At 43.6% G+C, this 27,353-nt stretch overlaps 1 protein-coding gene across 1 annotated transcript in view; it reads left to right on the top strand.

Moving 5' to 3' along the window:
• Nucleotides 1-26,904, top strand: part of PTPRG (protein tyrosine phosphatase receptor type G) — a 413,949-nt gene extending 387,045 nt beyond the window's left edge. Inside the window, 14 exon segments of the mRNA XM_035903838.1 lie at nt 10,124-10,220; nt 11,883-11,965; nt 12,193-12,327; nt 12,561-12,695; nt 13,099-13,271; nt 14,314-14,449; nt 14,789-14,935; nt 16,779-16,872; nt 18,171-18,247; nt 18,676-18,804; nt 21,682-21,828; nt 22,634-22,776; nt 25,896-26,031; nt 26,758-26,904. Coding sequence (XP_035759731.1) covers nt 10,124-10,220; nt 11,883-11,965; nt 12,193-12,327; nt 12,561-12,695; nt 13,099-13,271; nt 14,314-14,449; nt 14,789-14,935; nt 16,779-16,872; nt 18,171-18,247; nt 18,676-18,804; nt 21,682-21,828; nt 22,634-22,776; nt 25,896-26,031; nt 26,758-26,904 — 1,779 coding nt within the window.
• The last annotated feature ends 449 nt before the right edge of the window (nt 26,905-27,353 follow it).

Genomic DNA, 27,353 nt, shown 5'->3' with positions numbered 1-27,353 from the left:
TTTAAGGGGGGACCCTCCTAGGTTTTTATTAAATAGGAGAAGCTGCCTGCAGTCCCCCAGGAATGACATGAAGATACAAGGAGTTGTTTTTAACAACTTATACTCTGCAGCTTACTTTACTCTTTTTGGCCCCAAGTTTGCTCCTCTTAGTCACATTGAGAAGTCAATGTCCCTTGAGTAGCCCAAAAGGAGTAAAATAGTGCTCACTATGAGTAAGAGTAGTAGAATTAGGTCTTTATGAAAACCCAAACTATGGGTCAGTTCCTGGAGTCCTTGTTCATCCTCTGTTCAGCTGGGAAAGATTGCTATTGAAGTCCTTGGTTATTTTGGTTCAGTAAAACCAAGGAGAAGGGCTTTGGGATTTAGTTGGTAGTATTTACCTAGTGTGACTATTTCATGTCTTGCATCTTGTTACCTGTTCAGGACAGATTCTGACCTATAAATTTGAGGTAATTCCAATGACATTCCAATGATGTGAAAGTAGTTTTCCACCTCTGGGTTACCAAACCCATATTGTGCAAGCACGGTAAAAATCACACAGTAAGAGGATGGGCTGCAGAGTCAGGCCCTAATAAGCTCAAGTCAGTATTCTCTGGCTAGTCTTTAGGCATTTATTTCATTCAGTCTAATCAGAGTCACTGCTGAACTTTTGGAAGTATTGAGAAGCAGGAAGAATCCCAGGAAATTGCACGGAGCTGTGCTACTGGCATCCCTACCAGCAAAAGGAGGTGTGTTTGTGTGCTGCATGTGAATCAGAGAGGCAGCTCTGCTTACAAACAAGGCACTGAACCAAAATAGGGGGCCTAATATCTACGGCTTCTTCGCTTACTGCAGTAAAGACAAGACTGTATGCAGGAATTGTTTTTAATGGGATCATTTAAAACATTTATTGTTGCTGTTTGGTTACTGTCTATAAAGAGTGGCTGCTTTGTCTGATGCCCAAAAACCATTGTGTAAGTTAGAAACATTTTGTATTCATGAGGAAGGCAAATGTGTAAGGTGTTAAAGTGATTTAGTTCAATTGACTGCTGGCTGGATGGCTGAGCAGGAATATTGAGGCATTTAACAATGTTGATGGTATTCAGGACAAACATTTATTCTCCAGAGAGTAGAATTTGATCAGGATGATCAAATGCGACTCACTCTTCTCAATTATTTATGAATTGCGACCCCAGTGCTATTCATCACAGCTGGGTTTTACACCATTTAATTATTCAAAATAATCAGCAACACATCTGTAAACTTGGTCTGGCTTTAAGCAGGCTTTGCTTCAGCTGTCGCAAAATGACTGCTATTAACAAATGTTGGACACCTTCCGCCCATGTTTTAGCAAAGAAAAACACTGCTCTAATAGCCCTATTTTTTCCCTTCCTCCTGGAGCTCCCTGCTGCAAGTGCCATGCCGTGGCAGCCAGTCGGAGGGATGGCTTTGGCCAATTAGTCCTATGCTGGGGAGCGCAGGGTCCCCTCTGAAGGGAAGTTAAACTCCTCCAACTGCACTGCACAAGCCAAATTCTGTTCTCCATGCTGGCTTAAAATTTAGAGCGCCTCCTTTGAAGTCAGTATAGCTACTGCAGATGTATTTCTCCGCAGCTGAGGTCTCGGCTTCCTAAAGAGCAAATGAAATCTCCTCGAGTAAGGAGAAGGAATAGGAACAAGACGATCCCTATCTGGGATAAACCATCCAGCTCCCTTTCATTGATTATGTTCTGCCTTGCTGATGCCTCATGGGCCTGATTTTCTTCCTTATGGATCACCATGATGGGACAGAAGAGTGAAACCCAGGTGTTTTCACAGACCCTGTAGGTAAAATGTTTCTCAAGCACCTAAACTGACTCAGAGATCAGAATCCCAGTTTTAGCTGAGGGATAGAGGAGCCTGAGGTGACATTTATACAGCAGCTCTTGGAAGTGGCAAGTGGTGTAACTTCTCACGCCCAGTCAGATCCAGCCATGGTGTACGTGCTGGAGTTGTATCTGCCAGCCAGAGTCAAGACTTAGCTATGTTTTATGGAGAAACAGGAGGATTCCAGCTGGAACAGAAAATCTGGTGCTACAGAGCTGCTAGAGTTGGGTGCACAGCCACATCATGCTAAGTGCAGGGTGGGTGCAAATTCATAATGCACGCTCAAATTTGTTTCCAATAGGTTAGCAGGTCGCCACTGTGCCAGCAGACTTCCTCCGGGGCCAGATATTGTCTGCCCACACCCTTCTCACTTTCTGCCATGGGCGACTGTTACCGATCTTGCACATAACAACATAAAAGCAGCGTGAACTTCTCGTCATGAGGTCTTGCTGCTTTAGCAAAAATGGGATTGTGTGCTGATACTCAATCCAGATCACATGCTGAGGGATTGGGCAGTGTGTGTCAGTAATGCACCTCCAACCCCTTCGCGCCTGGAGAACTTCTGAAAAGAGGTATTAGATTCTGCAGTCATATGGGCTTTTTACAAAAAATCTGCTTTTTACATCTAAAAGGAAGAGAGAAGAGGATGGCAAGGAGATGCTGAAAAAATGTGATCAATGATACAGAAAAAATAAATCTTCCCAAAAATAGCCAGCGTATGGGTTTTTTTTAAAGGAGAAAAGGATCAAAAATCTCTTCAGAAATTTCCATGGCAGGAGGTTTTATGGTGGAACCTATGGAAGGGAAGATTAAGGTAGGCACACGCATACTCTGCCCAGTGTAGAAGGTAAACATTCTCCATTCATTTGTTGCTAGTTTTTGGTGTAAGTCTTCTCTGATGTTTTTGGCAGCACATTGTGGGGTTGTATTGAGTTGTTTTTTACATGAAGAAGATTCCTTTGAAAGTAAATTGTGTGACTGCTCCCGCTCCCTCTTAAAATGAGCTGTAATTACAGCTAAATATTTTGTGAATGAGCTTAGGAAGCATTTCATGTGCAGAGGTAAAAAGGACTTTGAACTCATAAATCTTTCCTTGGAAAGTACATCCAAAATGAATCTTTATTCCCCTTGGGTAATCACAGTGCAAGTTGCCAGCTTTATTGTCTGGTGATAGCTGGCCTTTCTTGTATATACAGAATTGTTAAGATTTCCTTTGAGTCCTGTGAATTTTCAATTTTTGATATAAACTAGAAATATAAGGCCCAATTTAATGCCAAACAACAAATAGTTTTTAAAATAAAGTTCACGATCCTGCATCACTAGTGCTGGTCTCTGATATAACTCTTTGTATTCCGCCTTGGAATTTGTTCAACCTAATACTGAAAAAAGTTTGAGGAGGTTTTTTGGCTTGCGCTCGGGCAGCTCCAGCACCCTCTTGCTATGGCATGTGGGGTGAGGTACCACATTTTTACAGGGCAGCACTGGGGCGGGGTTTGGTGACAAGACTGAGCAGGGATTGAGAGGCTTCCTGAGCCAGAGATTATATCTACTCCTTGTCTAGCCAGAGATTTTCTTGGCATCATTATGTTTAATAGACTTTGATAAATCTTTCTTCCACAAATTTCCAATTGTCTCTTGAACTCTTTCAGACTTCTGCTATCCAGAGCATCCCATGGTAATGAATTCTACAATTTGTTCCACAAGGGTGGAATTCCCTTTGCTTTTAACTCCTAGTAGCTTCTCTTGGTGCCTCCTAGTTTTTGCGTTACAAAGTGCATCCCTCCTCACTTAGATGCTTCACAAAATTCTGTCTGCCTCCCTCGTATTCCCCCTTAATCGTCTGGTTTCAAATCTGAAGAAGTCTAAACGATGTAATTTATTTGTTTGAGGAAGCCATTCTAGGCTTATGATGACTTGTTCTCTCTGTACCTTTTTTCCTTCCTTTAGCATATCCTTTTCGAGATGGGAAGGCCAAAGCTGTGCACAGTATTTAATGAGCAGGTTTACTGCAGAGTTCTGCGGGAGCACAGTGATGTTTTCTGTTTGGTTTTCTATTACTTTCCTCCTTCCTAACACACTATTTGTTTCTTAACAACTACTGAGCACTCAGCAGACACCTCCAGAAAACTATCAGCTGTGACCCCAAGGTCTTGTCACAGAATGGCAATAGCAAATTGGGAACCTGTCAGGATGTATGTATAGTTAGGGTTGTTTTTCCCAAGTACATCACTTTGCATTTATCAACATTGAATTTCATTTGCCATTTTATCGCTCAGTCACTCAGTATTGCAGGGTTGTTCTGCTTCCCTTCACAAGCAGCTTTTGTTCTAATTATCCTGAATAATTTTGTATCATAAACACACTTTGTCTCTTCTGCAGTCGATTTATGAATAGATTAGGTCCCCGTAAGGTCCACTGCGGTGAGTCCCACTGTTAAACTGTTGGTATATGAGGTGAGTTTTCCTTTTGCTCCAAGACAGATCGGTTTTTAAAGTAATGTTCTCTGAGAGGCATTTCACAAACATTTTGGAAATCCAAATATGCTATTCTCTTCCAGACTGTTCTTACCTATGGACTTCTTCAGGGACCTCTCCACAGCGTGTTAGAGGCATTCACTAGCTCTGCTATTTATTACAGTGTCTAGCAGTTTGCCCCATAGAGAAGTCAGATTTAGTGAGCTGCAGTCCCTGAAACCCCTTCTGGATCTCATTTTAAAAACTGATGTCACATTTGTCATCTTCTGTTCCCCTGATAGCCTGACTATATAGGGCATGTGCCCTCCAAATTCTTCTATCAAAGAGAGTGTGAAGTGCCACCTCCCACGGTGAAGCTTTTCACTCCCTCCCCCTGCCCGGTTACCGGAATAACACAGTAAGTTTTTTGAGTAGTCATGTCCTTTTGCTCTAAGAAAGGAACACTAAGCCAAGAAATCACCCTCCATCCCCAAAGCGAACTGTGAATTTTTATAGTATAATGCAGTCTTTGGATTTCTGAGATCAGACAATTTTATTTCCCTCCTCCCTAATTCTGGAGTGGGTCGGTCAGTGCTGCTGCGGGAGCGATTAGAGTGGGTGAATGCAATCTCCGCAGACCTCTCCTGCCTATGGCCGTGTGAGTGTAATGATTCATTGCCAATTTGGAGTCTGAACAGGCTCGCTGAACTTGGAGGCAGGCTGTCTAGCTCCCTCATCACATAAATTGAAAATATCTTTATACTCCAGTGGCACCTTCCTCTAAATGTCCTGAAATGTAAGAAAATAACATAAATCTATATCTTCAGCCATGTGGCAGGGATTTGCTAGCGTTATTCTCATGCTTGCTGCTGCTTGGGGCAGGGGTCAGTAGCTCTTTTTAACCAGTGACCTCAGAACGTTATTCTCTAGCAAAGGGCTGCATTCAAGACAGATAACACTGCACTTTGCACATTTCTTGAGACACTAAAAACAGTGTGTAGTTATCCTGGCATCCCTTATAGATTAGGCACAGCTTACACCAGACACGTGCTCATAACGGCATCTACACCAAGGAATTTGGCAGTAGAAAGATGCCATTTCAAAAGCATGCTGCTAGCAGACATTACTGCACTGGGAAACATTTTATAACCCTGGCCCAAAACTGCCATAATTAGAGGTATTCTCAGGCTGTGCGTTGCCATACTGAAACCAAAGGGAAGCAGCACTGTGAAGCTGGAGGAGGAAGGGTTGCTGCAGAAGAGTCTTCCTGGAGTTCTCTCTTCTTATCTTACTGCTTGACCTACCCTAAGAAATGGGCGTTGTGAATTAAGAGATAAAGTTGAAGAGAAGCAATAAAAGAAGTTCAGGTATCTGGGCTTTCTGTTACTCACCATAGTACCACAGCCACACCCAAAGTTTCAGCCTGGAAGCCCGGCTCGGAGGAGCCACGGCCCCACACACGGGCAGTGCAAGGTTTCAGTCAGGCTCTGATGAAGGGCAGGGTGCCGCAAGCAAACGGTCCTCCGCCATCCTCTCCTCTCTCTTTCATTTACATGGATTTTTAGTGATCTATTCATGATTCCTCCACTGTTATTCCTGTGTTGAGTCCTTTTGGTTTGTTTATTTTCCCCTTCTTTCTAGGCTGTCCCCAGCTCGCCTCTCTCGAGTGCCGTCGGAGAGTTTATACTAGTGCTAAATTATCGCAAAAATCTACACTACTCCTGTGGGATGTCTTCAAATACTGTCTGCTGTCTCTGTTGGCACGCCGTATTCATGTTTGCTGTGATAAAACAAACAGCAAGAGCACTACCACAGAATTCTCTAATTTGGGATTAAAATAATAGGTCAAAAATGATTTTAGGGGTGGATGAACTAGCTGCTTTCATGCTGAAAAATATCACAGTAATATCAAAACAGAGCTATGGATGTTGTCTAATTTAGTCCTTCAGATTAGGATCTTTTCTTTGTTCATGATTCCTCCTCATTGTTATTCATAGGCTTTCACAGTTCAGCCCCTGTTAGGACATCAGGCTGCAGGAGTGGGAAACAACAGAGCACTGCATAAGGCCAAATCGAGAGACCGAGTTCCTGCTCAGTCACTGTAGCAAAAATTCTTGCTCAGAACCTTATATTGCCAGCAAGACGCTGGAGCAGTTTGATTTTACACTTAAATGGAAATTCTTTGAAGTTTAGAAGAAACTAATCTGTAACTTGTTTCAGAAAGGCAATGAAAATGGGTCGTTAAACCTGGGTGTATCAAATTCCAATTAGCATTAGCATGGACAATATAATTAAAAGGTAAATTAGCCATAATAGCATAGACTAGAACACTTTTTACAGTAACTAACGGTCAATTGAAACCATGTACTTGGGTTTCTTGGGTTGTCAATGATAAGTTGAAAGGACAGAATAAGAGCCTGTATCCATTCATCTTTGGACAGTAATGTGTTCTGCAAAGTTAACCATGAAGAGCAGCAGTGTGCTGGCCAGCCGTCAGTGGAAGAGACTAAGCGGGATTAAGGAAAGCCAAAGAAAAGACTCTAGAGCTGAAAAGTTTGTGGATGAATTATGGATGTGGTGATACAGACGCTGTCTGTCCTACTCCAAGGTGCCAGCAGCAGTTTTGTGCTAATTGGAGAGGAGTTTGTTTGGGCTGCAGTGAGCAGCCTGGTATCAGACCTGACCTGGTGGCCTGCCTGCAAACTTAAGTTGTAATAATAAGAGAATCACGGTGATGTCTTAAATGCAAATGAAGGATGTGGTAGCCAGTAAAATTCAGAAATCCCAGGGTGTTCACTGCATAAGCAATAGAAAATGCTGGGAAAGTAAATATGTAATATACATAAATGTGGTAAAATGGCATAATTAGGATGATGACTTTTTGGAACTTTCCTCAGGGTGATATTTATTAACACCGGGCTGTCCTCTTCTGCCGAAGGGTAAATAATACTCCCAACAGAGGCACAGATAACAGGCTGCAACTGGTCTTGTCTTGCAGCATTTTGTGCATTGATGAAAGACAACCACCTTTGACTTTAATAACAAAGGAATGTTAACTTATGCCTTACTGTCTGGTGGGGTGAGCCTGTGGTTTCATAATTCGCTACTAGAATTTGGAGAGGTGAACGTGGTAGGGTAAGAGAGCGCGGACAACCGCCCTCCGCTCTCAACCCGATCTGTCCGTGCAGCACAGCCAAACGCTGTCAGTGGCCCATGCAGAGCTGCAGGATGTCCTCAGGCCCCTTCTTGTTGGACAACTTCAACGTTCCAAAGCGTTGGTTGTGTCCTGGACTGGTGGGGGTGTCTGTGGACCTGAAGACGAAGTGGCCTTATATTGGTTTATGCTGATTTTTAAAAAGACAAAAACAGCTGAGGCGCATTTGCAAGGGGGAAGCTTTTCTTGAACAGTCTCCTTTTGCTCTGCTTTTGCAGTGTGCAGACATAGGAATCCACCATTATGGCAGCTTTCCAGAGTATTAAAAATCATTTAGAATGTTATGCATTAAGAAAAGCCATTTTCAGATGATCAGCTCGCACAGCGTCAGACCTTCTTTTCCCTTGCTGTGTTTTTCACCATCTTAGCTTAATCTTCCTCTTCTATTAACTTTATATTGGCCAGCTGGGAACATGTACAGTTGAGAAAACAGTCAGCATCAACATAAAAAGGTTAATTAAAATGATTAACCTCACCAACAATTCCCTGATGGAAAAATCCTATAGAATTTAATAGAAAGTGATACATTTACTATGTAGTATTTAAACTGTCAGAGAAAATTCCTTAGCAGGGAGGTAATTCCCTATTAAATTCTATAACTTTTTAGAGTATTCTCCACAGAACCTTATTGGATTCATCTGTATTAAATTCTACAGCATTTGGCATAAATAATTCAATGCTAATAACTTCTAAAAAGAATTTTGTAGTGATGCAGGGATGTAGAGTTTGACATGAGGCTTTTCAGAAGCGGGAGGTTATTTTTTAGGAATGACCTACAGTGGTACAGCAGTGATGTTAGATGATTTCTAAGTCCAAAGAAAGGTAAAACAAAATTATGTTAAATCAACCTAACATGTAAGCAGGGCTGCCTTTCCAGTTCTGACTTAGGCTGAACTGATCCTGCCCACTGCGTAGCCAAAGTCCCTTGCTTACTGGAGCTGACAGGCAGAATTAGGGAAGTGCACACTCGAATGTGGGGTTTTATTTCTGTGATAGAAATGGAACTATGAAAATTCTATTAGGATCAGCTGAGAGTTTTGCTTGGTTTCTCTTTGTCTTTGCTCAGCTCACCTCCTTGAATGTAGTATGCTTCTCCCTATGGAGCGGGGGGGAGAGAGAGCGAAGCAATTGTTATTTGGAAGTGTCATGTGGATATAAAAGCTATAAAATGTTCAAGGTTTTAGTATACTTTGCACTTTTAAAATGTAAATGCTGGGGAAGATATCAAAATTGCTATGCAAGTCCTTTGTGAAATGTCTGCATAATGCTGCACTGTGTTACAGCTGCTGTTTGTATAGCATTTCTCTTGATAATTTTTCTCTGTCACTTAGCTCGTGGTCTTTGTAGCAGCTGTGATCTCCTAATGACTTTCCCTCTTATGCAGGTTCTATACTGTTATTTTTAAAGCCTGAAGTACAAAGTAATTTGGCACTTCACCATATATCCTTGGGGGAAACTGGTTCTGTTGTGTGTGATTTCTGGGACTTGCAAAAGATTTGAATAAATATAGTTTCTTCCACAACTTTGTAAACTCCAAACATTGATATATTTTTCAAAAATGTGTTTTTAAACTAAGAATATTTATGCTTGTGATGAAAAGGGGTTTAGCTTTTTCAGGAAGATTGTGGTTAGATGCATATGAAAAAAAAAGTATCTTGGAGGTGGTATCGCACATGAGTTTTAGTGATTGGGTTTGCAAGACAGAGTCTCTGAAATGTGTAACTCTAGGATAGTCTGGCCAAGGGGAATAGCTGCTTTTCCCTAGAGCCAGAGAAAAGACCCTCCATTGCCCCACTTCCATAGCCCTGTATTCTGTTGCTGGACAGCGTAAGTAAGGGGGGTGTTAAGAACTAAAAAAATCAGTGGGAATTAGGTATCTAATCTACAGCCTCAACTAGACAGAAATCTGCATCTCTAGCTTCATGAACACCTTGGCAAGCCTGGCCTCTTTCTGCTTCGTACATGTATATATATATGGGGATACAACCTTCTCTCTTTTTCACTATATGGTGGGCTGTTTATCAGTGTCCAAGCAGTGGTATTTAAAGCACTCGCTGTTATCTTCAGAGATCTATTTTATTTATGTTGTATAAAAGGCACCTCTCTGCAGAGAACTAACAAAAGGTCAGTGCCAGACTTAAATGTCAGAAACCCTGTTTTGAGAGGTTATAAGCAGATAAGTTGTCCAGCGGTCAAAGGCTTCTGTTGAAGTGGGGTTTGTGCTTCGTTCCTTGCACAGCACTGGCCACTCTTGCCTTTGGGGGACTCTGTCTTCCCTTCCCAAGAGGGGACAGAGTGGGGCATCGCAGGAGGTGCAGCCCAGAAGACGGAGGCACTGCTGGTCAGAGGGGCCAGTGGTCCTGCAGGGGGCCCAAAAGTGCATCTGTCACCAGGTCGGTGGAGGGGAGCATAACCGCACACCCGGGAGCAGCCAACACGGCTCAGGTTAAGCAGACCATGTCATACAGGACAATACTGAAGGACTTTGTGTTCAATCCAGCAATTAAGATACCGAGATTTTAAATGTGGTTTCTATAAGCTGTTGCAAAAGGAGATAAAGCTTAATTTTTTTGGACTGACGCATTTTCCATTCAAATAATTTTTATGCCTAGGAAGTGCAGCGCTGTACGGCTGACATGAACATCACTGCAGAGCATTCCAACCACCCCGACAACAAGCACAAGAACAGATACATCAACATCCTAGCCTGTAAGTGAGCACGGTGAATCAACCCCAAAAAGCACTCTCCTCTCACAGCATGCCTGTGTATGACTGGAAGAGGCCGGTGGCTTCAAGTGACATGATCGCACAGTAATTAATAAACCTGTGAAAGTGTGGCTGGGAGATCATTTCCCTGCTAAAGGCAGAGGATGTTTTCACTTCTCTGGGGCCAGGATTTCACTCCAGCTTTTGTTTTAAAATATTTTGCAGCTTGATGGTCCAAGTGTGGTTTTAGAAGTGTCAGTTTGGTATGAAATTTTGTGGAGGAATAACTGGGATAAATGGATGATCAGAGCTCTTCTGCCCGCTAATGTCTGAAAACGGGCCTAAGGGAAGCACACGGTGGAGCAAAGAGTTTTATTGATGATCCCTGGGATTCCCTTATAATCCCAAAGGTGCTAAATCTTCCAGAGTATATCTGCTGTATTTCAAACTGCTCCAGCTGTGTGTACGACTTGGACAAACAGTGATCTTTGTAGCACAGTGCGGGCTTTGCCTGTATTCCTCTGAGAACTGCAAATCTGGACGCTGCTCTAGAATGCAGATTATTGCAGGTCCAGGGTGGAAATGCAGTAACTTTTTCCATACCGTTCTCTGATGTGGAACGAATGGCAGATGCAGCAGTCGCTGTGGGTTAGGAATAAAGATGGAGAGCCGCTGATAAAAAGTTCACGATGTTCATAAACATTGCAATAAATCTTGAAAGTTTCTGATGGCGTAGGGAGGGAATGCATGTTTCTAACAGATTCTCAGAAGTAATCAAAGTGCCGGCTGAGGACCAGTTCCCAGACCTGTAAAAGACTTGCTGTGTGGCCTTGGGCAAGGGGATTCATTGTGGTTGTCCCAACTCTGATATTAGACATAGATGTCTGGTCCCTCTAGGCACAGAGAGACATAGCATTGGGGGAGAATTGGAGCAGGCCCTCCAGTCCTCCAGATTGCCCCTGGAGGAACCTTCCTCCCTCCGTTGGTGTTCAGGGAAGGCAACTGAAACCAGATTTTTCATGCTTAAAGTTAGCCCACGTGTCTCTGTGTTGGAAGCGCCAATCCACTGCCTAGGAGCAGGAGGAGGACAGTGATTTTTTTTCTGATTTAAGCCAAAGTCAAACGTTTGGGTGGAACAGAAAGAGGAGCTGAAGAGCATGATCTAAAGTCCATCGTCTTGGTGTGGTGGGGGTGGTGAAGGAGCGAGGGCATTCACTCAGCTCCCGGAGCCAGCAGAGCCGTCAGAGCCCAGCACCAAGGGGAGGATAAGGAGCCAGGCAACGGCAGCTTTGCTGCCTGCGGGAGCTGAGCCGGTGCCTCCGCGTGGCGTTACACGGCCCCGTGGGGTGCCCTGGCTCTTTGAATCACACTACACCCTGTGATGTGGGCGATCCTAGAGATCGTGCTCGGGGGACTCCAGTGTCCTTTAAAGAGAAGCTGTCCCAGCACGAACCACCTACTTTAAGGGATGTGAAGCCTGAGGGCCTCCTACCATGAGCAGATGACCAAGAACAGGTACTCCCACCTCCCCCTTGACTCCAATCCAAGGCCAGTTTCTTCCATGTATTAATAAAGGCTACTCTAGTACCTAGGAAATGGGATGTTTACCTGCAGTTCGGCACTATGGTTCCTTAATGCTTCTCTGCGCTGTTTTTTATCCTGCAGATGATCACAGCAGGGTGAAGCTAAGGCCTTTACCAGGAAAAGATTCGAAGCACAGTGACTACATTAATGCTAATTATGTCGATGTAAGTTGTTCGAATTGTTTTTTCTTCTCTAACTCTGAATCCTTCCACAAGGAGGAAGTGTTGTCACTTGTGAAGCAGTCTTGTTTCCCAACTTCACCTGATAATTTTGCTACAAATTCCTTGCTATTCTGAATGAGAAAGGCACCTTTCTTTGTTACCTTTAAAATATTAATATGTCTGCCGTGGTACTGCTTTCATCTCACTTGGCATTATGGTTTTCTTTGAAGGGTTACAACAAAGCAAAAGCCTACATTGCTACCCAGGGACCTTTAAAGTCTACCTTTGAAGATTTCTGGAGGATGATTTGGGAACAAAATACTGGAATCATTGTCATGATCACAAACCTTGTTGAAAAAGGAAGAGTAAGAGATTTTCTAGTTTGTTAGCAGTCGCTCCTTACCACCTCCCCGAATCACGTGGGCAGAATTTGTTTTTAAATGGTTTGGGATGATATATATTGATGTATAATATATGACTAACTTAACAGAGGGATACGTAGCTACCCATGATTTTACTTTTTTAAAAAGCTCTAAACACAAATAGAAAGCAGCAGCTCAAACCCGTAGCCAACCCACCCAACTATGTCTTTGTTCAGAGAAAATGTGATCAGTACTGGCCGACAGAGAACAGCGAGGAGTATGGCAACATAATCGTCACGCTGAAGAGCACAAATATTCACGCCTGCTACACTGTGCGCCGCTTCACCGTCAGGAACACGAAGATGAAAAAGGTGAGTAAAGCCTTCACTGTCTGCCTGCCGATGCCTTCTGGCTTGCGCAGGATGCAAGGCACACAGGAGCAACGCTCGGCGTTGGCACAGGCAACTTGGAGTAGCAGGTGGATGGGAAATAAGTAAGCAAAGCCAGGATTACAAGGGACCTGGTGAAAGGTTTAGCCTGTCTTTCTTTCTCTCAAGTTCACTGCTGCTTAGGTGTCACAGTTATTGCTGTTATTACGTGTTCCCACATGTATTTTTCCTTGAACTCTGTCTCCACCTAGCAGGAGGCAGAGCTGCAGATTTCTTCTGTTAGAGTCCAGCACTTTTTCAGCTGAGCAAGCCAGTGGGATTCGGTATCTTTCTATGCTTCTCTTCCCTAATCTTTCTCTTCTTTCTGCACACACTTTGCACACAGGGTCAGAAAGGAAACCCCAAAGGGCGGCAGAACGAGCGAACAGTTATTCAGTATCACTACACTCAGTGGCCTGACATGGGTGTGCCGGAGTACGCTCTGCCGGTGCTGACCTTCGTTAGGAGATCCTCCGCAGCCAGAACCCCAGACATGGGACCAGTGGTGGTGCACTGCAGGTATGATGGGTGTGATTAATTACTTCGTGGCAAGCATACCCAGTGCACAGCGTGAGCTTTTACATGCCAGCTAAGACAAACGCCGTAAATTATTAACACAGAAGGAGCGTGCCAGCCCCACGGAGCGCAGGCGTACATGAGCTTGCTTTGCCTACGTCTAAGACCGCTCCGATGCAAAAGCTTCCCAGCTGCATTAGCACAACCCTATGTCATGATACTGAGCGAGCGTTGCGCTGACGTGGTTGTGCAGTTCCTTGTTGGAAGCTTGTTCGTAGCCTGCCCATTCGGTGCGTGGGCAGGGCAGGATCACCTCTGCTGGCAACCAGCCATGTGAATAGATGGACACCTGGGCATGCGATTGCCACCGAACCACGCTCACATTCACCAGCACTTGCAGTCAACAGAGGATTTCCCTTAAATGAGTTAAGGGATGTGGTCTTCATCGCTGTGTGTGAGGGGGCTGTACAGCACCATCACAAAGAGGAAAGGAGGATGGGTTTAGAGCTCCTTCCTGAGCAGAAATTGAGAAGCTCTGAAGAGTTCCGCTCTCCCCCCTATCTGTTGGTTCCGGGACCGCCCTCCTCCCCTTCAAGGAGTCCTGCTCCTCAGGATTAGCCCTTCTTATGCCTTTCCATAGTGCGGTACCACTTGCATTTCCAGAGCAGGATTACAGCTCCACTGTGAAGCGTAAGCCTTACCTCAAGGCTGAAGCCAACCAGGGCAGGCAGCCCCACAGCCTGGAGGAACCTCAGTGGTCTGGGATAGCAGTAGTTTGGCATAGGGTGGATCTCTGCATGGCTTCTTCTAGCCAACACCAGTAACAACAGCAATGGAGACAGGATGGCCAAGTATCAGATCATGAAATATATACCTAGTAAAATTCCCAGAAACCCAAAACAATTTGTTTAGAAGCTTTCATGGTTGGGGCTAGCAGGGAAATGAAAGTCTGTGAACAGGAGTATTTGATTGGTTCTGTTCTGCTGTTGTGAACATTTACTTCGGTCCAGCTGCATTACCTGGGTTTCTCTTATGTCTTCTCTAGTGCTGGTGTTGGCAGAACTGGTACCTACATTGTGATAGACAGTATGCTGCAACAGATAAAAGACAAAAGCACAGTTAATGTCCTGGGTTTCCTGAAACATATCAGGACACAGCGCAACTACCTCGTCCAGACAGAGGTAAAGATTGTGGTGGGGTTGAATTTAAAGCCGTGTTCACTTTTATGTTGTAATCAAAAAGAAAATGGATTTTTCAGTTATATCCCTGTAAAAACTGAATATATCACTAGGCGGTTTTTGCAATGGAATGTCTCTTTTTCTAGACCAGAAACTTCAGATATTGCTTTTGACTTATCCAGTTGTACATGCTACACTTACAAATGTTTATTCTGGACTTGGCAGTGTTTGCATGGGTGGCTTGTTCTGCACACCCTTTCCTTTAGTGTGCTCTACCCCTCAGTTAAAGCCAGCTGTTTAGTTTATTCCAAGCGCCTACGTGACATGCGGTTGTTTTTCTAGGAGCAGTACATTTTTATTCATGATGCCTTGTTGGAAGCCATCCTTGGGAAGGAGACTGAAGTATCTGCAAACCAACTGCATAGTTATGTTAACAGCATCCTCATACCTGGCATAGGAGGGAAGACACGACTAGAAAAACAGTTCAAGGTAAGGCTTATCACTGCCATCCAGAGGGACTTAATTTTCCTGCTCTCTTTTGCATGGCCTGTCTTCATGTCGGTTGTCACAGATAAGGAACCAAACGAGAACACTTGATTAGCACAGCACAGCATCTTGAGAAGTTTAGTCCTCAACAGTCTCAGCTACGCTGCTGGAAATCAGTACTAACACTCTTGAAGTCAAGAGGTGAGAAGAGGGACACGGACACTGGTTTGGAGCGGGCTGCTGGTCTCCCTCTTCCCACGGGGGCTCAGATGTTCCTGAGTCTGCAGTTAGCGTGGCTGGAAGTCTTCCTCCAAACTGTAGCTCTCATGCATATATCTAGAGAAAGACAAGAAATTAGGTTCTTAGCGCCACCTACTATTTCAGCACTGGATGAAGAATTAAAAATGTTTTAAGACCAGGAAAAACAATATGCCTTTCTCATTGCTAACAACTATGCTTGCAGCTTTTCCCTGCTATGTCATAGTTGCTTTTATCTTGGCCAAAGTAAATGGTTTTTTGCCAAGATCTCCTATTTGAAACCTAAAATTTTCTGACTGCATTTTATTTGAATGCATTTAAAAATATTTTTTGTGAGACTATGTATCATAGGAAGATTATACGTGACATCTGTTTGCACACCTAAACTCACTCAGTTAATAACTACCTAAGGAACTGCAACTGTTAAATTATGCCAGGTGCCAAGCCATTCAAAAAATGAACAGGCTCTTCTCTGAATTCACTTGTAGAAATCTCAGTACTTCTCCATCAGTCAAGACATTCCAGATGCTTAATTACTAAATTAAAGAAACAAGCGCAAGCGCACACACACAAGATGCAGAAGAAAAGATTTCTTATTAAAAAAAAGTTGTTGCACTTTTACAAACAATACTAAATTATATGTATAAAGATGTTTTCTGATGACTTGTGGCAAAATTTCAAAATCTTAAGTGCCATTTTCAGAAATTACTTTCTCTGCCAACATTGCACAGGTATTTAGAAACCCCATAACTCCTAATGGGGCGTATGCCAGTGCATAGATGAGTTGAGTGCTATCTTGTTTAGAGTGCATTTGAAACTGGGACGTGACCAGCAGCAATTATTAAAATCTTTCTCACATTTCTGCTGCTACCACAGAGCCAGCAGAAAATAACTTGTGCTCAGGCCCTGGTATGGTAGCTTACATTCAACCATCTCAGAGTAAAATTACGCTGGGTAACGAGTTGCTAGTGCAGGAGATGAAAAAGCCACCTTTACCCTCTTTGCTCTGGCAGAGATTCCCCCGTACACTGGGGGAACATTCAAATACAGATCTGCCTCCTTGGCTTTTCTTTGTGCCTCATAAGCAGCCCAGAATGAACTTGGCAGAGCAGAGTACGTAACCCACGGCCTTGGATCTCAGATGCTGGCGTGGTGGGTTCCCCAAAGGCCTAGCAGAAAAAGACGTGCTGCAGGAACGATCTGGCCTTTATTTTAGAAGAAGATATAAAAGTTTAGTTGTTTCATATTGCTAGCCTTTCTTCCTTGAGACCTGCTTCTGACTGAACATATCTGCAAGTCTTTGAACTACGTTCTCAAAGATAAGTAAAAGGAGTGTTCTGTGAAAATACATTTTGATGAAACTTCATTTTCGGGATGTTTTGAAGCTGAGAGCTGCAGAGATCTCTTTATCCATTAAACATGTTGTATGAAAAGGATGATTTCCATTGGCATCTTGAGTACTTTAAACAAGTTTAACAATGCAGCTTGTTCTTCTACCGATGCATCTTCGCAGGATTTGGCAAAGAAAAACCTCCTCTCTTCATTTAAAGCGCTGTGAGGACTGACTTACTACTTTATTCTCTTTCAGCTGGTTACACAGTGTAATGCAAAATACGTGGAATGCTTCAGTGCTCAGAAAGACTGCAACAAAGAGAAGAACAGGAACTCATCAGTCGTGCCGTGTAAGATCACATCTTCGGCTTGATTATTGCCTAGCATAACTTTTTGTACTGAATTCTCCCGGTGCAATGCATGAAAAGGCATAGCCACTAGGAAGGAGAAATGTAATCTTTTGTTCAGACCAAGCTGTCTTGTCTTCCAGAATTACCCTGATGAAAATGAACAAAAGAAAATAGTTACAGTGTCAGCCAGATATACTGTCCAAGTGAAATGTTAATTTGAAGTGCTTAAGATTTGAATAATTAGGTAGGGGATAAATCTATGGCATACTGAGAGAATTACTTTGATATTGCTCCCTGCTCAGGTGAGATCTCCCCGTGTGATTGGCACAAGTTGTTTTGTCATTCAGCAACTACGCTCAGTGTCTGCGTCTGAGCCTTCCCCAGATTTGAGGGTAGTTAGTGCCCGAGGACACAGTTTCACAGTCATTAATATGGAATCTGTGCGTGATTGCCAGGCAATGTGAATTTGCACCAGACCAGGCATGGGCACAACGTCATTCCCATCGCATCACCCAGAGCGCAGGGCATACAGGACAGATGATAGCCAAGCTCGCGCAAAGTCATAACGGCACAGATGTGATCCGTCATGAAGTTTGTTAATAAAAAGGGAAGTCATCAGGCTATGTCTTAAAAACAAATGTGAACGGGGCAGAAGTAGTCTACACGACTTTGCGCTTTGCGTCACGTAGCTGCAGTGATTTCAGTTTGGCGCTTGGGGCCCATCAGTCGGTCTGAGGATGTTGTTGAACCCAGCCCTCAACCACGGAGAAGCGTAGATCTGCTGAAGACCACGCACGCGCCTCTGGGCGGTTACCCGTTCGGGAGGGGGTTTGGCTCTGGAGGTTCTCTCACCCTCCAGCTGGGAGGAGTGAGCGATGGTAGCGCTGCGGAGTGGTAGGAAAAACAAAATAAATCAGCTGGGTTTGTGTGCTGCTGGAGACAAATGGAACACTACAGTCAAGAATTACCTGAAATCCCCTGTTATCACTGCATATACTGTTATTTGGTAATTCAGCCTGCTGTGAAAATCTTTGCTATAGTAAAATTTGATTCCTGAAATTACTTTGTCCTTGTGGGAATATTGTGCAACATTCTCTTTTATATCCTGTGTTAGCAGGCAATGTTTTAACGCAGTTAAAGTGCTGGCCTGCTCCTGCGGGAGATGGGAGCTGCACAGTGTTTGGTTTGTTAAAGTCTCAGAAATTCTTATGTTCTGCATTGTGCCATGACCAGACTTTGATTTTTTTTTTTTATTTTTTTTTTCTCCTCTTCCTCTGTTTTTTTTTTTAATCTTATAGCTGAGCGTGCTAGAGTGGGCTTGGCACCGCTGCCTGGAATGAAGGGAACAGATTACATTAATGCCTCTTATATCATGGTGAGGAAGCCAACACCTAATTACAAAGTAAAATCAATTCTAAGGTGCTAAATACCAGATGCCTATAATTGTCTTAATTCTGTATGTAATGGCTGTGTATTAACAGATGAGCTCTTAACACCTTCCCCATAATGTAAAGCTATTAACTGTGTTTTATTAAAGATTGTTGCCTAAAAAAATTAAATACAACATGCATTTAGATGGAATGTGTATTTCCATGCGATACAGTCAAATAAATACTGGGATTTAGAGTAAATGAAAACAACAGGGACTCTGCAGAATGGAAATGGAGTTATAAAATTATGGTCTGTGTGAAAATATTGTGGAATAAAATGAAATAGGGTCATTATGTGTCCCCAAAGATGAAATTAATGCTTTAAAAGTATTGAAGGCAGTAAGTAACTGTGTGGTTTGTTTCGCTGCAAAAGGGCTACTACAGGAGTAATGAGTTCATCATAACCCAACATCCACTGCCACATACGACTAAAGATTTCTGGCGAATGATCTGGGATCACAATGCACAGATCATCGTCATGCTGCCGGACAACCAGAGCCTGGTGAGTGAAACGCGTCCCTCCCTGCGCGGTACCGCAGTCACTTAGCCCAGCTGGACACCAGCGTAGGGTCGCTTCATTGCACGCTATGGCTATTTTCTCGTTGAAAGCAAAGCCAATGTTTGAGCCACCTTCTCAAACTTTGCCTTAAGCTTGTTACAAAAAGACAAGTTCCGAGATGTGGGGCATGTGTGTTTTGCTCTCCCCTTCTGCCCTCACCCCTGGGAAAGACATCCTGAGCTGGATGGCCCACAGTGCTCGCAGGCAGCACGCCGGTGATGACGACCTCTGCAAAGCTCCTGAGGGCCACCTGGCTGGTGGGGTGCAGGGCACTGAGGTTACTGGGTGGCCAGGGCCATGGGTAAGGACCTTGAGAGGAGCAGAAAGACGAAGCAGGGACAGTAGGATAGTTGCTTGTTTGCCCAGTGGACTTAAGGCTCAGGCCACGGAAGACTACCACTGTGGAAGGCTACAAATGCTATTTTTGATGGAAGTAAAAAGCAAACATGTATGTTAATTTAAGTGGAAATAATGAGACAGAGAGAGAAGGAGACACAGGTGAAGTGCTAATCACTACTTCCAGATTTACTAGCACGTCTCAAGAGGGTGCGTTGGAAAGGATTAAGAACTAAACGATTCGGTTTTTCATGCACGCATCACTGAGGTGAATAGACGATTGTAGTCTGAGAGCGGGAGAGAAACCGCCTTCATTACAGCAGGAAAATAGCAATCATGAGGGGCTACTAAAGAGGCAGCAGTCGATACGCTCCCTGTGCACGGCGCAATGAAAGAGATGGCAGGCACTGCAAGGCAAAGAGCGTTCAGAGAAATCCGATCGAATCAGAAGGCACTAATGAAATGAAAGTGTGCCAGGTGGAAATGAAGAGGCTGATCTTGTCCTTACAAGTACATGAAACAGCCCAGCAGAACAATAGTGATTAAAGGGTAAAGGAGGAACGCTGGACTCGGCAAGGATGCCTGGTCCCTGCTTTCACCTTCACCGTTCCCAGGGTGGAGGTTGGCCAGCAGGGCAGTAGCATCTGTGCATGGGCTCAGTGTTTGGTGTGGGAGGTTCTTCTCCCCCTCTACTCTGCCCTGGTGAGAAGTCACCTGGGGTACTGTGTCCAGTTCTAGGCTCCCCGGTTCAAGAAAGATGAGGAACTCCTAGAGAGAGTTCAACAAGGATGATGGGGGGACTGGAGCATCTCCCCTATGAGGAAAGGCTGAGGGAGCTGGGCTTGTTCAGCCTGAAGAAGAGAAGACTGAGAGGGGATCTAATCAACATGTACAAATATCTTAAGGGTGGATGTCACGAGGATGGAGCCAGACTCTTCTCAGTGGTGCCCAGCGACAGGACAAGGGACAATGGGCACAAACTGAAACATATGAGGTTTCAGTTGAATATGAGGAAAAACTTCTTTACTTTGAGGATGACGGAGCACTGGAATGGGCTGCCCAGGGGGGTTGTGGAGTCTCCTTCTCTGGAGATTAATTCAAAGCCCGCCTGGATGATGTCCTGTGCAACCTGCTCTGGGTGAACCTGCTTTAGCAGGAAGGTTGGACTGGATGATTTCCAGAGGTCCCTTCCAACCCTTGCCATTCTGTGATTCTGTGGGTTGTTGGCTGGCAAGGAGGAGTGGCCCAGGACTGAGACTGTGTCGAGGTGCTGAGTGTGTAACGCCAAAGAACGAGATGATAAAGCACATTACTGCTGCACAAGGACGTCTCACTTGGCGGGGCAGCTCACTTCCCTGGCGTTCAGCAATATTACACTGCTTGCTGGCGTCTCTGCATACTGAGGGCAGAATTTTCAATGCTCTCAGAGGACTTAGGACCCTAAATCCCATTTTCCAAATAAACATTTAAGGCCCAAATCTCACCAGCATCTTGCACATCATGCACATCAAGGCTCCAGGCCCACAGAAATAAGCCTGGTTTTAGAGACATGCTCATGGCCGCAGCGGGATGAAGTGGGCTCATGGCTCATGTTTTCTCTTGAGTAAAACACAGGTTGTTCAGAGACACAGGCGTGCAGTGCCGTGCATGCTGACGGTGTGTGCTTCTGTGCTTAAGCTGCAGGGACAGTAGATCCCTGAAGCCAGGAGGAAAAACAAGCTTTGCATGTATGTGATGACAGAGCCTAATTTCTTTTCTCTGCAGTGAATTAGGAATGCACGGTTATTTTTTAAAGAATAGCTTTAACAGTATTTATTTTAACTACACCCGGTCAGTTAGGCCTACTTCGGCACTGAGCTTCTTCCGCCATTTAGAGTCTCACTGAGATCTTTTTTAGCGTCCCTTCAATAGAGGAGTTTTGCTAGAGAATTTCCATTAAGTTAAGCCAGTGGTTTTTTCAAGGCCAAGAATATTTGGGTTTCTTCCTTCCTCCTCAGTCCTCCTCTCGCTCCTAAAAATTCAACCCCTACATAAGTATCCATCAGTCTTCTACCTAGACCTGATCCACAGACCTTTTACCGATACCCTTGAGTTTTGGATTAGACCACAATAAATACAAATTAAAAATAATAAGCAATTAATTTTTAAAGGTCAATGAGTTTTTTTCTAAACAGATATCCAACTTTCCTGCAAAATTGTGTAGGTAATAAAGCCTGGGATACAATACAAAGGTTAAGTATGAGTGAGTAAAGATAACCATTTCCCTATGAAACCAATTAAAAAGCAGACATTACCTGTTTGGCCACACAAAGGAAGAATCTCCCAGTCTTACTGCCTACAGTAAATCTGGTTTAGACAGAAATGGTTTTTAAAGGTCAGCTCCTGATCATCTCTTTATCAAACCAATTTTTTGATCCACTGGATTTTTCAGTTGCACACAAGGTATCTGAAAGGCTGCAGTAGTGTCTTGTCTCGTTCCTCCAGGCAGAAGATGAGTTTGTGTACTGGCCAAGTCGCGAGGAATCCATGAACTGTGAGGCCTTTACTGTGACCCTTATCAGCAAAGACAGACTGTGCCTCTCTAACGAAGAGCAAATTATCATCCATGACTTTATCCTTGAAGCTACCCAGGTAAAACTCAACTCCAAATGTGGGTCTTGGCTCTTCCCCAAAATGTTATTGATGTCATTTAAATATGGAAGAAGAAATGTTCAGAAACACTTTCAAAAAGGATTTGCTTGTAAATGCATGTGCATGCACGTTGACCACAGGGGAAAGGTGTTCTTGTTGGCTCTTTTTCCCTCTCACATCTTCTACTTCCAGGTCTATTCCTCTAGCTAGTGAGCCTGTAGTATTAATTGTTGGTCTTATTTGAAAGTGAAGACATTGGGTTTTCATTTTGAAATCATACAAGTAGGTTGAATTATACATTGTAAAGTACACCAAGATTCATTGTCCTATTTCTGCTTATAAAATTCAGCATTTATCATTTGTTTGGGGGTCTTAATTAAGGGGGTTTACTTAAGCACATTTCTTTAGAGCTATAAACCTGCCTCTAGTTTGCTGTCAGGACTGCAGCTGGACTTTGCTGCAAAACATTAGTTTGCAAGACCTTTTAAATTTTAATTCCTTGGTTGCTCTTCTCTTGTTTGACTTTTGAGCTGTAAGGGCTCTGAGAGAAGGTTTATATGGATCCAAGCCCTGAGCTCAAATACAGAATCTATCAGTTAAACATTTTGTTAAAGTTGCATTGGTTTAGCCCATTCACTGTTACAGAGATGCTAGAGCTGTGCGTCCATCTTCTTCGTTCTATATAAGCTCTTTGGAAGAAGAAGGTTATCTCTTCAGTTTGTAGTGAGGCTTTTCCCTCTTTCTACCTGGAGCGGATGAATGTGAAACTACAGGAGCTAATGCCCAGGCTGGTTTTTCATTGCAGGATGACTACGTTCTGGAAGTCCGCCACTTTCAGTGTCCTAAATGGCCAAACCCAGATGCTCCCATAAGCAGTACCTTTGAACTTATCAATGTAATCAAGGAAGAGGCCTTAACAAGGGATGGCCCCACCATAGTTCATGATGAGTATGTCATCTCTTTTCTCCCATTTATGTGCAGGTTGTACAAGGAGTTACTCAGCTACTGGACACTTGCTAGGATTGACGTCCATTCTTACATGGAGTGGATGGGGTTTAGTGGTCTAGGGAACAGAATCAGAGTATTTAAACTTCCAGGGATGAGGTTTCCGTTGGCATCTGAGGCCAAATACATTTTGCTTAGTGTCATTTTTATGTTGGTTGTAGTCTTAGGTGGACTCAGAAAGTGAAGCTGTCTTTGCTTTGTAATCATTTTGGGTTCTTCTGCACCTGGAATTATCCCAAACAAATCCTGCAACCTGTTTCAGAACCCATCAGAGCCCTGGTTTAGATAAGGCTCTGAGCAGCCCAATATGGGCTTATGGAAACCAGTTTTAAAACAGCCCTGAGCTCCTGTCTAACAGCTCAGGTTTAATGTGCCATGTAAGACAGAACAAGCTCAGCTCAGCTGTGTCTCGGGATGAGCAGCAGAAGTATCTTGTGACAAGGGCCCAGGTTTTCTGAGAGCAGATTTATTTTTCCTCCTTCTGCTTCCCCAGAAACACTCCAAGGGGCCCATATGGTGCCAAGTGGGAGGGAGGGAGCCCGCTAAGGCAGGGCCAGCACACCCCAGCACTTGCCTCTCTTGTAGTGCAGTGGTGAGCATTGTCTTGCCAGCTAGGCTTGAATGCCCAATTATAAAGGGTGCTAAATATTGTATTGCATGTTGTTCCTTTGCACGAAGTTCGCATATTACTGCTTTGCTGCAAAATACCATTATAGTGAAGCTGGAGCCTGGGTCTAACGGGATCTCTGTGGAGGGACTGTTTCCGGGCAAGCAGAGCGCTTCCCAGAGTCGTTCTGCTGTAAAAATCCCAAGGAAGCCCAATTTCTGACACTGCTTGAGTTGCCCCTAGAGCGAACACCAAGCCAGCATAAACGACTGCTGTACCTGCAACCCCCCCTGCACTCGAGCCTGTTAGACCTTTTGTCATTGCTACAAAACAGTGGGAAAGTCTGGGAAATCTCCACCTTTTGTGCAAAACCACTATTCCCATACTCTGGTCTTTCAGTGGTCAGATCGGCCTTTGGGCTGACGTACGATCTGCCGGTGCCGAAGGAGCTTTCGCTTCACATCGGTGTGTTGCAGCTGCAACAGGTTTTTCCCAACAGACCCCTGCAAATGGTGCCTTGGGCTGCAGCGAGTAGTTTTTCTCCCACCGTCTCCTGTCTTGCTAATGCACAGTGTGAGCTCTGTTGCCTTTTGCCAGCACTGATTAATTCCAGTTTTAATATTCATGCTTTGGGTAGTCTGAAGTGAGGTTTTGCTACTCTTGCAGTATTTAAGATTATGTTTTACAAAATTAGAACCATTATTGATTTGGGCATTTCATGCTAGACCAAAAAAAAAAAAAAAAAAAGAAAATCAAAATCGCATTCCTAACAGTGCTGAGTCATTCTTTCTGCAAATTGCTTTTTTGGTTTATTTGTCATATTCAATGATTTTATTTTTATGCCTAATCCATAATGTGGATTCTGCTTTTCACTGGAGCCTAAGCAAATGTAGCTGAAAATGAAAATTTCCCTTTACTACGTGCAACAACTATATCACATAATCCACTAATAATTACAACTACAGATTAATTCCAAATATATGAATTTGCAGATACTAAATGCATGTGGTATTTCGGAAGTTCATGGTGGGATGAACTCGATAACAACATTTCAAAGAAGTTCAGAAATTCCAACTTAAGACAGTTGTCAAGATTTTTAAATACAACTGCCTATATGTAGGCAACTAGATCAAGATTTGCTGCATAATTTTCCGAGAGAAAAGCCTTCAGATCGTGGGGAGCTGGAGGTTACCAGCCCAAGTAAAAATGAGGCCATTAAACCCCCAGAGGCATTTAGTTGTGTCCCATCAGGCACAAGCATTGGCCCCTTGGTCCATTATCCCTGTGGATGATCAGTCACAGCCATCTCGACAGTTCTCCAGAAGCTCTGCTGCTTCTTCTATAGATTTTTCATCCAATATAGCAGATCTATGGTGATCTGATTTCTGTTTCCCATTTCTAGGCAAATTGAGTTTGCAAAAATCATACAAAATTAAGTCAGCATATGTCTTGATTTCCACAGGAATGTTGTAAAAAATCCTAGTGGTAATCTTATGATACCAGATGGCATTGCAGCACTTGCCGATTATTTAAGTTTCCGTGCACAGCTCTCCAAACGGGTTACAGAGCAAGTCAGCACCAATGTCCCCTTTTACAGGTGGGGACATTTAGACACAGACTGTCTCAAAGTCACAGAGCAAACCCATTGCAAGGCCAGGACAGAATTGCAGTTCTTCTGTGTTCTGGGAGAGCAGGGGACAGCTGAGGCTCCTCAGAAGCAGTCATGAGCCCCCATTGCTTAGGGACCCTCTGTCCCATGCCCCACAACTGCACACGTGATTCAAGTGCACCCACAGATGTAGCAGCAGTAAGATTTCTACCTGGCCAGTATCTCAAGGACACATTGATTTGTGCTCCTGACGAATAACCGCTGCTCAGGTTCTTATTAAATGACAGCACAGCTAAACTCTTCAGAATCCGTAATGTCCCTGGGGTGCCCAGCTCGGGGATGTTGCCTTTTGCCGATGAATCAGACCTAAGGAAGACTTTGAGATGTGTCCCATTTACTCGTGAGCACCTCATATCCGTGTTAGTTTTCTGTAATTGTCAGATGTGGAGGAAGAGGCAAAGTCTCATTTCTTTCTAATCGTTTATGTTTTGCTTGAGCTCCCACTAATGAATTTAAAATACGCTCAGCTATAATGCAGATGCGTTCAGTACATGTGGCATGTGAGAACTGATTTCAATGTTATACTTTCCAGGCTGGGTACTTTTAAATAGCTCACATTCTTCTGCTGATTGTATTGAGTACTATGGATATCCTGAGGTGGCTGGGGTACCATCAGATTTCTTCTATAAATTAAAATGACTAAAAATTAGCCATATAAAACAAGCATTTAATAGATACAAAGATGAACTACAGTAATTGAATAAGACTATAGCAACATTTTGGTGCCTCTGTGTTTGTGCCCAAGTATGTTTCTGCGTATCTTACCATTTTGGTGTGCTTTTTCAGGTATGGAGCTGTGTCAGCGGGAACGCTATGTGCCCTTACCACCCTGTCCCAGCAGCTGGAGAATGAAAATGCTGTCGATGTTTTCCAGGTGGCAAAGATGATAAATCTTATGCGGCCTGGAGTATTTACAGACATTGTAAGTCTTTATAAACAGGATATAAATGGATAGTTTACAAGGTTTTCATCTGAGACCAAAAGCATGAACTGAACACACATTCTGTATGTTATCAAGCCCTACTGTATCTGCTACCATAGAGAATTTGCATTTGGGGTTTTTTTATATAGCTGTCATTTTTTATAAGCCCCAAACCCACACTGTAAGTCTCTGATTTGCAGTTAAGCTTATTTCTCATGCAGTTAGGGGGCCACTGCCCAGGCAGCCCTAGCAGAGAAGGACCCTTCAGCTTGCCATTAACCCCCTGCCAGCCCTGTGAGCTAAGCTGTGCTATTTAAACCTGGCACGTTGTGACTTGAAGGGGATGGAGCAGGGCAGGCAGAGCTGCAGGGAGGTGAAGCTTCAGCAGAGGGGCCCTTCGCTCAGGGTGCAGTGAGAGCAGCGTCCTTGTCTCAGTGCTGCTCCAAGGGAACAACCTGGGGCTGAGCTGTGGGCGCAGGTATTGTCCTGCCCTCCTGTAGGGTTTAATTAATATATAAGGAATAATCTAATCTACCCAAACCTGGCATTTTGGGTTGGCAAGGTTAAACTAGATTAACAGAGGTAATTGCTCTCTCTGTCTTTTTCTTTGCTGTATGTATGCTTCTAGTAATGAATATCTGTGACCTTCCCTGGAAATGCCAAATTTAAGTGCCACTCGCTTATGCACACTGAGAGGATTGAAATAACTTTTCTTTTCTTTTCCAGGAACAGTACCAGTTCCTTTATAAGGCAATGCTAAGCTTGGTCAGCACTAAGGAAAGTGGAAACGGTGCCATGACACTGGACAAAAATGGTGCTGTGATGGCCAGTGACGAATCCGATCCCGCAGAAAGCATGGAGTCTCTTGTCTAATTGGAAACCTGAAAAGGCACTTAATTTGTAGAACTTCTGAAGACTGAGTGAACTTTTTTGAGGCCTTTTTTGCCAGACTCTAGGTTATACAATAACCCAATTACTTTTTTACACTGATAAAAGTTTTGATATTTATTTTTTGCCATTTTATGTCTTAATGGTATCCTACTGAGCATTTGCACCTCTGTTTATTTCACACAGTGAAACGCAATTTTATCTAGTTTGCACTATATGATCAGTGTTACTGCCTATAATATTCTAATACAAGACAAGCCCTGATGTGACATTCCATGACAACATACGCTTTTTTTGTTTCGTTTAAATGCAGTGAAGTTTTGCTAACTACAGTGACCCTCAAATCTTAAACCTTGAATGCTAGGCCAGATGGATCCTTTCTACGACAGATACTTTACCCCTTCGTACCATATTTATTATTTTAAGGATCATGT

Source organism: Egretta garzetta, unplaced genomic scaffold (genome assembly GCF_000687185.1).
Source record: "Egretta garzetta isolate BGI_Z169 unplaced genomic scaffold, ASM68718v1 scaffold91, whole genome shotgun sequence".
NCBI classification, from domain to species: Eukaryota; Metazoa; Chordata; class Aves; order Pelecaniformes; family Ardeidae; genus Egretta; species Egretta garzetta.
Note: the sequence above shows the minus strand (reverse complement) of the source record. Positions and strands in the feature narration are given on the sequence as shown.